The following is a 15987-nucleotide window of genomic DNA, read 5'->3' as shown; positions in this document are numbered from 1 at the left end:
AACAACAAGGTCTGAGGATGAGGCTGTGTGATAAAGTGCAGAAATAAAATAAAATTAAAATAAACCTAAAAATATAGTGCATATATTCTGTACATATAATACCTTCGGCCAATATATCAATATCGGATTTTTTTTTTTTTTTTTTTTTGAAACCCCAAAAATCCAGTATCGTACGGGTTCCAAATTAAACATAACACCCCCCCCCTCTCTCTCTATCTCTTTCTTCCTGTGTGTGTGTGATTGTCTCTGCGCCGCCGGGCGGAGACAGTAGCGGGTCAGAGGAAAATGGCGGACGGTGTGGATCACATCGACATCTACGCCGACGTAGAGGAGGAATTCAACCAGGTAATAAATCCACATTCAACCCACTTCTAACAATGCTGCAATGTTTTATATATTTGTGTACTGTGTGGTTATAAATATAGTCGGAGAATTACGCGCTAAGCTAGCCAAACGAGCCTCACATATACAGGCCCCCGCTTCACCATGCTGCAGGTCTGCAGCCCGTGCTAGCATTATCGGTCCGAAATGTTGCATTCATACTTTTGACTGCATTTAACACAACTCCAGGTGCATGTACCAATCGATAAAGCCAAACTATTAGTTGGGTTAAATGCTCAAACGAACCACTTTCATTGTTAAGTTGTGGTGCTGCGTCGGGCCTCGGCGTGGCCGCCAAATAAACGCAGTTGCGTTAGCTAGCTAGCTTGCTAATCTACTGCAGCTTTACACTTAATACCTTTTTTTAAGTAATTCAACTTCTTTGTGTTGCTGTTCGTACAAGCTAACCTGAAGTAGGAGCGAGGTTAGCTAAAGTGTGGGGCAGCTGGTTAGGTTATTGTTTATTGCGTAAAATAAAAATGCATTATTGGACTTATGAATTGTTAGCTTTGGTTGTTAGCGCAGTGTAGCATCGGTGTTTGTGCTCGGTAGATGTTGTTTTCACTCTTATTACACGCCCCTTTCCTGTGTAGATGAAAAATCAGGGTTCAAACTTAACCAAATGGCTAATGCATGCTCAAATTGTATCAGCCACTTTATCACCTTCCTACCATTGTTTTTTGGCTAGTGAATGGAGCGTGTTTTAGCAATATTTGGCTTGTGGCTGCTAATTTTTGAACCCTGGCTTTAAAAAATACAACCTCATCTGGTATGCATTTTCTTTGTTCTTGTATTTAATTTAGACACGATGTTATCTTCATTTTAACGAAACAGTTTATTTAGAAAAGTGGTGTGTGTGAATCTAATAGTGCGCTCTCAAGTTCACTAGTTCATGCAAGTCGTTGGTTCAAGGCATCAAGACCCAAAGTAAAAGCAATTTAATTTATTTTTAATGCAATCAAAAGTTTAATAGAAAATAAAAAAATAAGCTTAAATAGAGCAAGACAAATAAAACAGTACAGTGCAGTGTGAGATATTACACTGCTAAAAGGGACCAGTCTGTGTCCTGACGTCATCATCTAGTATGTTTACATGCCCTCCATTGCTGCAATGACTTGAGAGCTTCGGCAATAGTATGAAAACATTTAACCCACACTGACTGTGATTTCCCCCTATAACCTGTTCTTCTCCATACATGCATTCAGCCTCAGTCTTTTCAGTTTTTCACCACACATTGTGCTTTGTGTTGCATTTTGTATGAGTGGTGTTTTATCTGACAGTATTCTGTGATTATCTCAGCCACAAAAATGCTCGATTTTGCAGCAGTTTTCCTCAAAAATTGCAATACAGTTTGCAATGTTTTACATGCTTTCATTGTGATTTAAACTGCAGGAGTCAGGGGAAAATGTTAAGAAAAGGTAAATAATACAGTTTTAAAAAATACTACCAAAGGGGGAATCGTATGTAATCACTTCCTTCGTTAAAAAGCATACTTCATATCACAGAAACAACATTTCATTGCTAACTTTTAATACATTTTCTGAACGTAAGAACCATGGGCTCAAAGTTACATAAATAAGAAAATACAATAGTTGAGTTCTGTTTAGAAATAAACTTAAAATTAAATAAACTTTCACCTCAACATCAGCCCCTAGTAAAATCAGTCAATAGCGCCACAAAAGTTCCATTTGTTATCTCAATCATTACCATCAAAATATAGTTTAAAGGCCCTTTATGATTGGCGTAGGTTATGTCCATCTTTAACCTTTGTGTCGTCCTCCCGGGTCAAATTGACCTCGTCTGTTTTGACTGTTCCTTTTTCCTCCCTTCCTTCCTTCCGTCTGTCCTTCCTCCCTCTCTCCTTCTTTCCTTCCCTCCTTCCTTCCTTCTTTCCTTGCTTTCCTTCCTCCCTCCTTCTTTCTTTCCTTCTTTCCTCCTTTCCTTCTTTCTTTCCTTCCTCTCTCTTTCCTCCCTTCCTTCTTTCCTCCCTTTTTCCTCCCTTCCTTCCTCCCTCACTCCCTCTTTCTCTTTCTTTCCTCCACCCTACCTTCCTCCCTTCCTTCTTTCCTCTGTCCTTCTTTCCTTCCTTCCTCTTTTCCTTTCTCCCTCCCTCCTACCTCCCTTCCTTCCTTCTTTCCTCCGTCCTTCCTTCCTCCCTTCTTTCCTCCCTCCTTTCCTTCCCTCTTCCTCCATTCCTTTCCCCTTTCCTTCCTTCTTCCTCCCTTCCATCCTTCCTTCTTCCTCCCTTCCTTCCTTGACTCGAGGACAACAGGAGGGTTAAACCTCACCCCCGCTGCCACAAGCCCAAAGGAGTCAACTTGGGGGGATGCTACTTAAAGTAAAAAAGAAAAGTCAAGAGAAACAGATACTCAAACTATGTGACCTGACCTGAACTCTGTCATTCTACACATTTTGATACTGAGAGTGCAACTTTATGGATGTACAAAGATGTTTCGACTGAACTGTTGTTATATCGTGTTCAACAGGAATCTGACTATCCGGTGCATGAGCAGATCGACCTGTACGATGATGTAATATCCCCATCAGCCAACAATGGTGATGCACCAGAAGACCGTGACTACCTGGACACACTCCCTGCACCAGGTGGCTCAGAAGGAGGGAAAAGCGCCCCACCCAATGTGGTATACACCTATACAGGCAAAAGAATTGCTCTATACATTGGAAACCTAACATGGGTGAGTGTCAGATTTCTTTTCAGGCTACTTGGAGGAAAAAATATGAAAAATTCATGCCTGCTGAATACATTTTCTTGCATACTGTGCCAGATCTAGACTCTCAAACTGATCTGCAAGTTGCTTTAAAACGTGACAGAATTACTGTAATTAACCAAATCATTAAATTTATAAACTGATATAAACTCTTTTTTTCTTATGCAGTGGACGACAGATGAGGACCTGACTGAAGCAATCCGATCAGTAGGCATCACAGATGTGCTGGAGATCAAATTCTTTGAAAACAGAGCCAATGGCCAGTCCAAAGGGTGAGCTTTTTCTGTGACGTCATTAGACTTTAATAAAGCCTGGTGAAGATTATTATTACTTTTTTGTTGGATTCAGTGTGAACAAGGCAATTTTTTCTGTATTTCTGTATCATGCTGGGCTGAAGCACTTGTGTGCTGAGAGAGAGAGTGTGGGGGGGCTTGTTTCTATGACAACACTATCTTGACAATTCTATGACAACACTCGTGAGCAACATTCAGTGTCTGGCCAATCTGTTCCTATAAAATGGGCTGTTTCTGTCTTTATGATGACGACAACAACAGCTTTTTGAAAAGTTCGGAAATGTTCAACTACAAGCGCTCTGAGCTCTGAAAGAAGCGCCATGAAAAAAACGCTCAAAGCGGCTTCATATGCTCTGTCCTTTTTTAGGAACAATTGGAAAAAGACAGCGATGCTCAGGAAAAATGCTATATTGACACTCAGTCTTAGAAGGTGTCCAAACTTTTGACTGGTGATATGATTGATTGTGTGTGTGTCATTTGCACATGTTTCCCAGGTTTGCTTTGGTGTGTGTTGGCTCAGAGGCATCATCCAGGAAATTAATGGAGCTCCTGTCAAAGAGGGAGCTCCATGGTCAAAATCCCATCGTGACTCCCTGCAACAAACAGTCCCTGAGCCAGTTTGAGATGCAGTCACGCAAAAGTAAGAATGGCAAGTGCACTCATGGCATAAACGATATGCATCATCAATATTACATTTAACATTACACACTTGTTACAGTGCAGGTTGAAAGAAGTCTTGAAGGGAAATATTGCACAAGTCAGTCTGCTGACAGGTTTTATGCATACTTTTTATACAGTCAATCACAGAAGTATGTTTTATTCCACTTAAAACATTTTGGACTAAATACCCTTAGTTTGCTTTTCACACACATTTATTAAGTATTACACCTTCAATGGAAAAATGAAGTAATCTTATTCCACCCATACCACAGGTACCCAGTCAGGCCAGATGTCTGGGGAAGGTAAAGCTGGTCCCCCTGGCGCTGGCCCTCGTGGAGGTTTTCCCATGGGTCGAGGCAGAGGAAGGTTTCCTGGACCACCCGGCCCTGGAGGAGACCGCTTCCCTGGTCCTGTTGGGCCTGGAGGGCCGCCACCACACTTCCCTGGTTAGTTTAGTAACGAGTGTTGTGCCAACGGGGTGGGGACAATTCCCCTGTCTGTTAAGTCAGTCGAAGGATAATATTTGGAAACCGCAAAAATCAGTTGAAAGTCTTAATAAGTAAATTAAGTGCAGTTTATTCTATATGAGGTCTTCTTCAGCACTTCTTAGCACTTCAGCCAGTTAGGTTATTTCAGTCACTTTACATGACAGCACTTTGCTTAATTGTTAGCTGTCTCGTAATCCACTAATTAACACGTATGTCAGACATCTGCTGAACTTACCTTTATGAGTGAAAAAACAATATCTGACTATGTTGAATGATACATTGCTTGTATCTTGCTGTACAAAACAAGGTGAGTCCATAGTTTTAGGAATATAAATAAATTCATGGATGGATTCCCAACGCATCCATCCATGACCGTCATGAATCACACTGGTAATATCTGTGATCTGTGATATATATGGATGGATGTATTGGGAATCAGCCTTGGTAGTGGGTTGTGCTCCACCACCTGTTGAGGTTTAATGGGGCAATGGATTCACAATTTACACCTGGTGTTGACACTTTTTTTTATAAAATGCCTTTTTTATATTGTTGCTTTCTGTCTGGCAGTGCGGCTTTGTTAGCACAGTCCAGGCTTTGCTTATACTCACACCCGCATGGAACCAAGGCTGGTCTGTTTTAGTGTGTGTTTCTTAGGGATCTTTCACCCTTTTTAAGTCCCTCTTGGCGATGGCTGTGTCTGTGCATGTCTCCCTCCCCATATGGTTTGTTCTTGCGTTGTCCCTCTTCACCTCCAGTTGAACAAATAATCCTTCCCTGGCTGCAATTTTCTGCTCACTGACAATTTCCAACGCAATTCCTTGACAAGCAGTTTGCGTAAGGCTTCACTTGGCAAGCTATCAATCTTTAAACTCTTTACAAATCTTGGATTGGCCGCCTCACACCCTTAGTAGAAGAGAATGGAGTTGCCAGCTTTTCTTTTTTTTCCCCCCCATTTTTGCGTCTCTTGCCATCCATCCCACCTTTTTTCACATCTGTTCTTTCGCTTAGCGGCTGGTGCCCCCGTGCTGCTGGGCTGTGAAAGGCCTTCAGTTGGTAGGCAGAAGTGAATAAAGGGAAGAGTTGTGATTGGTTTGCTTTCTCCCCCATTAGGCTCGGGGATGAGACCAGATCTGATTAGGCACCAAGATGGCCCTCTGATGGATATGAATTTCAGTCCCTTCCCGCCGGGGGGCAGGAACGGGAGCTGGCGTGGCAGAGGTGAAACACCTCGATTGATCTGATTGATTTGATCGATCGCCTTTTTTATCTTAACCCTCAGCTGTTTGTTGGTAGGAGTTTTGCCATTGACATCGTCAGACTGACTGCTCCAAAAACAGCTGATTTTTATCACTGAACACTCTTACGTCCCTAAATAAACAGTTTCCACCAATTACTGCCGGCCCTACATGAGGCTAGAGTAAATATTTTTAATATGTTGACACTGAAACATTGTAGAGAGGCACACCCATTAGTGATGGGGCAGAAGCACACAGCAGGGGTCGTAAAGACCGCACTGCTTTCTACCTACTCAATCATATACATAATGCCTAATGGCAAGTATAAAAAGCCTTTCACGCTTGTATTTATCAAGTCCTATCAGACTCACACTGTCTCTGTAGCTGGTATACTCCTCAATTCTCTTATCTAATGTCCCAGTAAAGTAATCTTACATGGGACAATTTCTGACTAAAATATGTGCTAATATATACAATGTAGCATATCAAATACCTGAGTATGTCATGCTGAACTATTGTTGCCCATGGCAACGTGCAGCAGTCCCATCATTTCCATTTAGTACTGTGGAAAAAGAGTGCAGAATTAATTGGGAGAGCACTGAATGAAACAAAGCAGACTGGATAAAAAGCCAGCACCTCATCTGTGTGGTTGCCTTCTGATTTCATTTGCAGCATTATTTGTTGGCCTTTCGACATGTGTTGTTTCCTGTAGCTATGGCTTGCTCTTCCTTATCTGTCTGTGTGATTGTATCTGCTTTGAACTGCCGTAAATCAGTACCTAAGGATCACATATGAAGGGAAACATGAAATGCCACAACACAATAAAATTAGAGCTAGGCCAGTAGGAGGCATGAGCAGCAGGGCTGATGTTTTTTTATTTTTTATTATTTTTTTTTATTTTTATGTTTTTATTGTAAAAGGGTCCTCTACTTTATTTTTATAAGCACACTTAGTTTCTACACTATGCTGAAAAATATGGGGGGTGTCCTGCCTACTACAACATAAACAACAGACAGAGTTCATTAGGCCTTATGTTTTCTGTATTGTCCTCTGTCATGTCTTTTAGGTGGGATGCAGGGCCCCCCACGTCCCCCTCCCGGTCCACCTGGTCCACCCGGCCCTCCAGGACCTCCACCTCCTGGTCAGGGTCTTCCCCCTCCCCTTTCTGGTCCTCCAAATCGCGGCGACAGGCCTCCTCCCCCTGTTCTCTTCCCTGGTCAGTTTGGCCAGCCACCAATGGGACCCCTGCCCCCAGGCCCCCCTCCTCCAGGTTACGGCCCTCCCCCTGGCCCACCACCCCCACAACAGGGCCCACCACCCCCAGGACCATTCCCTCCTCGTCCCCCAGGCCCCATTGGGCCCCCCATGGCTTTGGCTCCACCTCCTCACATGCCAGGTCCCCCACCAGGTGGACCGCCACCAGCACCCCATGTCAATCCTGCCTTCTTCCCTCCACCTGGCAACAACAACATGCCCCCCAACGACAGTCGAGGACCCCCAGGACCAAACGACCCATACGGACGCCCTCCACCCTATGAGAGAGGAGACTACGGTCCCGGAGGCCGGTGAGGATGGATGGAACAAATAATTGATACAACAGTATATCATGTTTTCTGTATGCAACTATACAACAATAAACTGTATGTATTTGTAGGGAGATGGAGGCGTCACGGACCCCTCTGAGCGAGGCAGAGTTTGAGGAGATCATGAACAGGAACAGAGCCATCTCCTCCAGCGCCATATCTAGAGCTGTGTCTGATGCCAGTGCAGGTAACGCATATTAATTCCACATCCTGAATGCATACTGCACATGGAAGTTTTTTCAGATATAACTGGGACCCAACATCAAACAAATGTTAATGCCGTGTTCTCTTTTTGTGTCTAGCTGACTATGGCAGTGCTATAGAGACCTTGGTTACAGCCATCAGTCTGATTAAACAGTCCAAAGTGTCGGCAGATGACCGCTGCAAGGTCCTCATCAGTTCTCTGCAGGACTGTCTTCATGGCATCGAATCAAAAAGCTACGGCTCTGCCTCCAGGTAAAAACTGAATATAGTGAAGTTGCCATTAAACATGACAGTGATATGATGGGCTATAATAAAAAAAGTGAGAGTTTGCTATTTGATTATTCTACCTTTACTTTTGTAACTTTTTAAAACCCTGATACACAGTTCAATGATGCTGCCTGTGTCTGCTAGGCGAGAGCGTTCCAGGGAACGTGACCACAGCCGCTCAAGGGAAAAGAGCAGACGCCACAAGTCCCGCAGTCGGGACAGGCACGAAGACTACTACCGAGAACGCAGCCGGGAACGTGACCGTCACCGCGAGAGGGACCGTGACCGAGATCGGGAAAGAGAGAGGGAGAGGGAGTACAGACACCGCTAGACGAGACGGGGAGGTGGGTACAACTTCTCCCTTTTGTTGTGTTCTTCTGTCTTAAAGCTGTCTGTCTTCTGAATCAGTACATTTGTCTGAAAGTGGACTGAGCCATGCCACTAGTCCAGGCTCAGCTAACCTAAAGCAAGAGAAGAGAGCAACCAGTGTTGAGTTTTAAAGGGTATTTTTTGATTTGCTCACTTTTTCTCTCCTGCATTGGATTCACAGGCTGTAGTTAAGCACACAGCCCAAAAATTGCTGTGCTTGTTCCGTCAAATTTTATATACAGTGGATGTGCAAAAAACATCATCCAGAATAAGAAAAAAAAGAGACTTCTGAATATTTTTAAACATTTTGAAATCATGATGTGGAGAGAAGAGGTAAGCAAGAAAAAAAAAAACTTAATAAAACTCAATTAGTTGGTTTCAGGTAGGTATGAGGTAAGTGTTCTTTCCTTTTTTTTTAAATTACATTATTAGTGATCACAGCTGTGATATTGTGTAAGTTGTGTCTCAGGAAAATGTGCGTAATATACACACTTTTGTTTGTAAGAGTTGAAATCTTGTGTTTTGGTTTTTTCCCCCAAAATCTGAAAAAATACACTGATAGTCACTGGAAATTGACTTCAGGAATGCATTGTTACTTTTTGGTCTACAGGCGTTTGAAGCTAGTAAATTGCAGAATTCAGCAGCTATTTTTATGTATTTGATTAAATAAATTCAGAATTTAATGGTTAAAATAGAACATATAACAATAAAAGGGAAGCGAGCAGCACCGACCATGTTGGGCTGTGGTGGGTAAAGTTTACACATTTTTTTCATATCGTCATAACAACAACATTTTATCTGTTTGGCTTGTTAAAAAAAAATGAAGTTATCTGAATTTTGGATTTTACCAGCAGCTATGGCCAGTAGACCAAAAGTGAAATATTTTTCTAGATTGCTGTATGAGTTTACAGATTATGGAAATGTATTGCGACTGAGTTCGTTGTGCTTGAAATATTGGTCCCTTGAGGGGTTTCGTAGGTTTCACACCGTATTTCCCAGTAATTTATAGAATTTAGTACAGATCGAGCAATTTTGTTGTAATGTGGGGTATGTTTGTTTTTTGTTGTTTTTTTCCAAATTGGATTGTATTTTGAGAAAATACATGGCAATCTATATACATGTCAATAGTAGAGCAACAGTTAATAAATAATAAAAAAAGCAATGTTGTATACATGCTACCATTTCAATTTGAAAGTGGAACATATTATATCATTGTCATGTTATATTGTTAAGAAATGGAAAATTAATTTTTTAAACAGCATCAAATGATTTTTTGGACACAAACATTTTGACAATGTGATTGTGCTATATTTGCATGTCGGTAAAAATTGCCTGACATTTGTATTTTTGTGTTTTCATAGCAGAGTGTTGCTCACTTTGCAGTCATTACACCCCAATTTAAGGCATTGGGGTGAAATTAAAAAAAAAAAAAATCATGCAAAATGTTATTTAATGATATGTTTTGACATTAGGATATGTGCATGGTTTCCAAATGCTTTTGACCTTAAGTCACATAGATTGTTAGAGGCAAATATCAGAAGATTGCCCTGATTGATTTGTGGCATTGAATCGATATTGTTTGTAATTTGTTGATTTTTCAAAAAAATTGCCTCACATTAAGCATTCTTGTATACTTCCTTTTTGGTAAATTACTTGTAAACATAGAATAGAAAGTATGTAAATTAAAAAGCTAGAATGAGAATATACATGTTTTTCCCGATTCCCAAGATTTTGTGCCTGTCACCTGGCCATCATTTGATTTTTAAGTCGAGGTTTCTGACACAATAAAACTGTCTGTGAGACCTTGTAAGTAATGAAATGTTTACAGCAACGTCTAAAAAAATGTCTTTCAGTGCAGCCAATATACGTTACAACAATTATGTTTTTTATTGTGTGTGTGTGTGTATCTTTTGAATTAATGTAAAAAAAAAAAAAAAGCTGCAGGGTTGATTTTTAAGGGATAAATTGAGCCCAGGATGGCAAAAGATCACGCAGGTAATTTTTGAATAACTTGGCTCATAGCATTGTGAGAGCTCCATTGGTCTTTGTTGGCTTTTGGATGATATGTTATGGATGAGTTACAGAGTATGTCATCAGTAAGCATTTCACTCTAGTTTGTGTATAATTGATACTGGTACCATATTGTCGGTTGCAAATGATTTTATAGTATAATACTTTTTTTGACCACATTCCACAGAGGTCAGGAGCAACGGATTTGTTACCACTGGTGACTGAGGAATTGTATATGTGTGAGTTTATGTGTGTGTGTGTGTGTGTGTGTGTGTGCGTGTGTCCCAGAGGCAGAGATAGCAGCTCTCTTGTTGGCTCCCAATGCAGTTAGACAGGCAACGGACAGAAGCATTAACAGGATCATAAGCCAGTTTGAAGGCTATTCTTACCACAGAAACAAAAGCCAGTGTGACATCCAGAAGGGCGTATGTGTGTGTGTTTGTGTGTTTGTGTTTTTGTGTGTTTCCTGTCAGGGACGGTCATCGTCGTGAGCGGGCATGACGCTCGGCAGACAGACAGAAATCTACCTCAGTATCTTAATCCAGTTGAGCTCAAAGAGCAAAAAAATGTTACATATACATCAAATTATGTATATATGCTCTATTCCTTCCTTCCGTCTTTTCTCCCCATGTTCATACTGAGGAGTCTTACCTGGGGTGATGTCATTGCTTATGGAGGTGCTGAACTGTGAAGACCGGTCAAACCAAGACCTGCCAAAAGAATGTAACTTAGCAACTGTTCTAGTAATCTGTCATGTGATCTGAATAGTGCAGATTTATGCAAATCCCTAGCTGGCAGTGCTAGTTACACTGATCTGGACTTTTTTTCCCACCCCCAAAAGCTGCAACAGTTGCATTGAACAGTAAGACTTTGTGTCCACCGGGAACCTCTTTGCAAAAGGATGTGCTTCCTAATTGTTTAACAGGAAGTCTATAGTGTTTTAGGTTACCATGTGCATAGCATTTGTACATTTTTCACAGTTGTAGAAACGTAATCCTTGAAAGAGCTATCCATTTTCAGTTGTAATTCATCTTTTTCAAATGTATCTTCATGATTTTTTAATCTGTGGTATAAGAGAGATCCCCAGTGGACACAAGGCCTAACATGTTTTTTTTATAATGTGTAGTTGTAGATTGAGTAAATGATTATAGAAAATGTTTGCAGTATCAATGAAAATGATAAAAAAGGAAGTGGGCAAAAATGTTCTTGTAATAAGGCCAAATATGTCCATTTTCCATATGTCCATGTCCAAAAGCTGATTTATAAAAGATGAGAATTTGATTGCCAAACATACTGCTTTTATTACTGATAGTAGTATAGATATCTGTTGTGTCCATAGATGTGTTTATATTGGTTCATACAGCCAATGGTGAGGTGCAGAAATGACGTTCTGTAATTTCTTCAGTCTTGTCTTGTAGGTGTATGTATACTGGAGATTCAAATCGCTGATGTCCTTTTCAAACAAGCATACTATTTGCATTTGCTCGTGTCAAACCAGGGTCAAACAGGGAGTCAAGTAAAGGTCAGCAATAAGCATCGATGCCCATTTAATCACAGGGTGAAAATAGAGAGATGCTCATGGTTTAAAATAAATTAAAAAATGACATCACTTGACTTAATTGGGCTCATCTAAAGCGAGTTATGGTTATTATTATTATTATAACCCTTTTATAATGTCGTTATACCAGATAATGTTGAACTAATGGCGCTTTTCCACTACACAGTTTCAGCACGACTCGCCTCGGCTCGGCACGGTTCCTTTTCCATCACAAAAAAAGTACCTACTCAACGTGGGCGGGGTTCGTCATAGCACGGCTCCGCGAAACTGCCGTGACTTCGTTTTATACGCGACGCAAAACACATAAACAATGGAGGACATGGAGGCAGTGGTGTACTTGCTGCTGTATGAGGCTTTTTGTCACACACACAAAGCAAGATAATTGAGCCGTATGGCTGTAACTATGGTAACGCCGTATAGCTGTAACTATGGTTGTAACGCTGCTGCCGGTATTTAAAAATGCCGGGTTTGATTCTTGTGTGGGACGGCTCATGACTCTTCCAGCGACAACTCTTCTGACCAATCAGCGGCCAGCAGTGTGTCGACGTCACATTTTAGTACCGGCTTGGCTCGCTTGGAACCTCACCAGAGCAGGTACTAAAAAAGGACCAGGTACCAGGTACTTTCCTTAGTGGAAACGCAAAAAGAACCGAGGCGAGTCGAGGCGAGGCGTGCTGGAACGGTGTAGTGGAAAAGCGCCATAAGCTGCTGTGTAGTTCCTCAGTGGAAGGAATCGTAAAGGTGTAGACCCAAAATCCTCTCTGAAGACTTTCTTATCAATTTACAGTGGAAGCAAAAGTGATACAAACACAACAGGCCTGCTAAAATATATATATCTATATTAATATAATCTGTAAGGTAGTACTTGTTAAATGGTAAATATCTCATCCCAGGGCTTTTTTACGGAGTGTTTGACCCTGGTTTGGCTGTTTGATATGCATGCTGTTTTGGCTGATACAATGCTACATACTTAAATGTTTTTTTATATGAACTTTATTATTCTATAATGAACCTTAAGCTTAAACAATATGGCATATAAATTATTTATTAGTCTCACATATCTGGATGTAAAATTTACCATTTGACTAACATTCAGTATTGCCACCATTCCCACTTGTACTCACTATGTTATCGTCTATTTCAAATTATAGTGTAACAAAAAAAAAACCCGAATTTTAATATTGTTTTGTATGAAATGTCGGATAACTTGTTTTTGTCTGCCGCCATGCACCATGTGAAACAAAAGCCTTTAGAGTTGCAGTATGCATTTGAGCCTTTTGAGCCATGTAAAATCACCTGTACTTATTCGGCCTGGTGCCTGTAGTGTAGATGCCAAATTAAAACAATTAAAGCTTCATAAATTTGATATGAAATTAATAGGAATATACCCATATAATAATAATTTGACATGACTTTCTATGTCAGAGCAGTTTGTAATTTCATCAGATATTTCTACCATTTCTTCTGAGAGTAGTTTTTAAATGGAGAGAGGAAGTTGCTTGGGCCAAGGGACTGTTGGGGTATGATGATGGGGTAATTACCCAGCGCCATTTATAATAATGACAAAAGAATTTGCTTATCCAATAACTGGTAACTGGCATGTTGGACTTCCTCATTGAGTACAAAATGTTGATTATTCACTGGGATTAGGTTTATAAGACCATATATTAAGTCATATTTACATATTTTTTTCAGTTTGTAAAAAAATCTTGCAACTAAATCTTTGGGTGGTTGTGGTAAAGTATGCCACATTGCGTGCCTTTCTTTGTAGTTTTGTGTTTTTGATATACAGCTTTTGTCTTTTTCTGTGTCTATTACTCCTATATGCCCAATTTCCCTGGAAACCAATCATGCATTGTTTCTATGTTTTCAGTGTTAGGCTTTTAGCTCCGTTACCTCATGCCTACCATTACTAGTTGGTTGTAAGGGGGAAAATATGAACAAGGTATTTTTGAAGTTGGCAAATGACAAACATATAGGGTCAATTTTGCTTGGGGTTGTGAGGAGTGACTATAAGGACCTGTTCACATCTGTCATTACGTGCCTTTTGGGTGATCTGATAACAAGTGGACAGCTCTACATCAGTTCACACCTTGCATTAGAATGCAGCTCCACATGCCCTTATGATAAGATCTCACTTCTCTGCCCTACATGCAAATAAACTCCGACATCATTTCCATTGGCAAATACTAACTGCTTTTTTATATTTTTTGTTTTTTTTTTTGTTTTTTTTAACTAATTCTTTTGCCTAAATGGAAATCATTTGAGCCTCACTTGGGAGAGACTCAGCAGCTAATATTGCTTTATCTGTTTAGGGGTGGCAGAGATTGTTGCCATGGGAATAGCTGGTCCATCTTAAAGCTCAAACCACCTTTATGGTAGGAGTGAGCAGGTATGTGACAGTGAGGCTGGCGACGTAAAGGTAAACTGGCCTTTTTAAGATGGACTAGCTATTCTCAATTAAGGTGGAACAGCTACCCCACCTTCCCCCCCAATTACTATGCATTTCCACTTTTGCAGAGGACGCCATTGGAGAAGGCAGTCAGTCCTTCAATGTGACCCAGGACACTTTTGAAAAAACAATGTGGTCATTTGTGGCCCAGAACACCTCCAAAGTGTCCTGGGTACATTTATACATTTTACATTTATACGTAGAATTGTCCACTTGTGATTGGATCAAACCAAAAGGTATTGTAATGCCAGTTGTGAACAGGTCCTAACACATGATTATACAAGGGCACTTAAGTATGTCATGGTATTAAAATGAAACAGCCAATTACCTGTTGCTTCAACAATAAAGAGCTAAAGGATTTTGGATTTTTAAAACACTGAACATGACATTACATCAATTTTAACCTTCACACATAAATAAATGGATTTTTAAACTCCAAATTTATAGATGTTAGCTCTATTGGCTAATTTAAACACATTCAGTATGTATTATATTAATTTTTACATGTGATAGTTGACCCATTTCCCACTAAATTACATACATTGCAAATCACTCAAATCCAAAATGTTTGGTTATTCAAGTTTGCCCTCATGAGAAAGAATAGTGTCTGCAACAGTCTCGGCATAGACTCAACTGAATATTGGTGTATTTCTGTTAGATACATTTCACTTTTGCTTCTTGGGTTTTTCCTGTTCAAGTATGCATGACATGTTTTCTCTGTGTCTGTGCCGGGGTTAGGGACAATACACGATCAACTGAGCCCTTTTAAACAGAAGTCAAGTGTCCTAAAAAAGGAGTTTTGGATAATTTATGTCTGTTTTTTCCTTTTTTTAAAGTTTTCTGTTCTACCCCCCAATTGGACAACCTCTAATCTTATGGCTCAAAATGATGGTGAATTGACCCCCAGCCCTGGTGTGACTATGTATGTGTAGTCTAGAGGTTTAATGTTAAAAAGGGGGGGGAGGGAGTGTTCACTGTTGGGCTGCCTCGAAACCAAACACCACCCTTCATTTTGACACCTTTCAGCTAACAAGGATCAAGGATGGATGGAAGGAAAAAAGGAGGAAAGACTTCAGTGCGCCACCACCTCCTCCCCACCCTGCATGACCGGACAGGATTACAACCACAGCCGCCTCCTCCACCACCACCACCCCTCCATCTCTCCTCTCCTTCTCCACCCATCCTTCTCTCTGTCTTGTTCATCTTGTCTGCCTGACTTAAAGCAGTGGATGGAAGACCCTGACCTGTGTAAGGCTATGTTTATCCAAGCAGCTTATACTCATGGTAACTAAAGATGAAAGGAGAAAAAAAAAAAACAACTTTCCAACCAGCTCTTTTTATTTCTATGTTTTATTTGACATGAAGATGAGTATGTGTGATGCTTCTTTTTTTTATTTTTTATTTTTTTTTGCAAACAAACAATAAAATGGCCCGCACGACCCCCCCCCCCCCCCCCCCCCCCCCCAAATAGAAGACACAAACATTACATCTTTTTTTTTTCTCTTTTTTTTTTTCCTTGGCTCGCTGTACCGTGTACATTCAGTTTAGAGACCAGTTTTTATAGGGTACATGTTTGATGTTTTCTCCTCACCCCCTCCCATTTATTCTTTTCATGGTTAGTATGTTTGTAAATGTCTCTGCTTTTGATTAAAATCTAGATGGTGTTGTAATAAAAAATGTTTACCGAGGTACACTCTGCATTTGGTGAATTCCTCTATATGGTTGGCTCATTTATATTAAATGTATATTTTGGACTGC

At 40.6% G+C, this 15987-nt stretch overlaps 1 protein-coding gene across 4 annotated transcripts; it reads left to right on the top strand.

Annotated features, from left to right (window-relative positions):
• The first annotated feature begins 263 nt into the window (after nt 1-263).
• Nucleotides 264-15685, top strand: cpsf6 (cleavage and polyadenylation specific factor 6). 4 transcript variants are annotated; one of them, XM_062444159.1, is made up of 11 exons: nt 264-345; nt 2868-3077; nt 3279-3382; nt 3898-4043; nt 4336-4509; nt 5662-5769; nt 6853-7351; nt 7441-7556; nt 7672-7825; nt 7985-8184; nt 15256-15685. In XM_062444159.1, the coding sequence occupies exons 1-10, from the start codon at nt 286-288 to the stop codon at nt 8169-8171; spliced, it is 1758 nt and encodes a 585-aa protein (XP_062300143.1). In that variant the 5' UTR covers nt 264-285; the 3' UTR covers nt 8172-8184; nt 15256-15685. The 4 variants fall into 4 exon arrangements, with proteins under 4 accessions (XP_062300143.1, XP_062300142.1, XP_062300145.1 ...); XM_062444158.1 differs by having other exon boundaries at nt 3898-4052; XM_062444161.1 differs by lacking the exon at nt 5662-5769.
• Nucleotides 15686-15987: the final 302 nt, after the last annotated feature.

The sequence above is a fragment of the Scomber scombrus genome, chromosome 22 (genome assembly GCF_963691925.1).
Source record: "Scomber scombrus chromosome 22, fScoSco1.1, whole genome shotgun sequence".
NCBI classification, from domain to species: Eukaryota; Metazoa; Chordata; class Actinopteri; order Scombriformes; family Scombridae; genus Scomber; species Scomber scombrus.
The sequence above is the reverse complement of the archived record's forward strand: the minus strand, read 5'-3'. Positions and strand labels throughout refer to the sequence as shown.

Coding starts and splice junctions, on each gene's coding strand:
- cpsf6 (XM_062444158.1), top strand. CDS start 286: ATGGCGGACGGTGTGGATCACATCGACATCTACGCCGACGTAGAGGAG. Junction 3,078..3,278: donor ACATTGGAAACCTAACATGG/GTGAGTGTCAGA, acceptor TTTCTTATGCAG/TGGACGACAGATGAGGACCT. Junction 7,557..7,671: donor TGTGTCTGATGCCAGTGCAG/GTAACGCATATT, acceptor TTTTGTGTCTAG/CTGACTATGGCAGTGCTATA.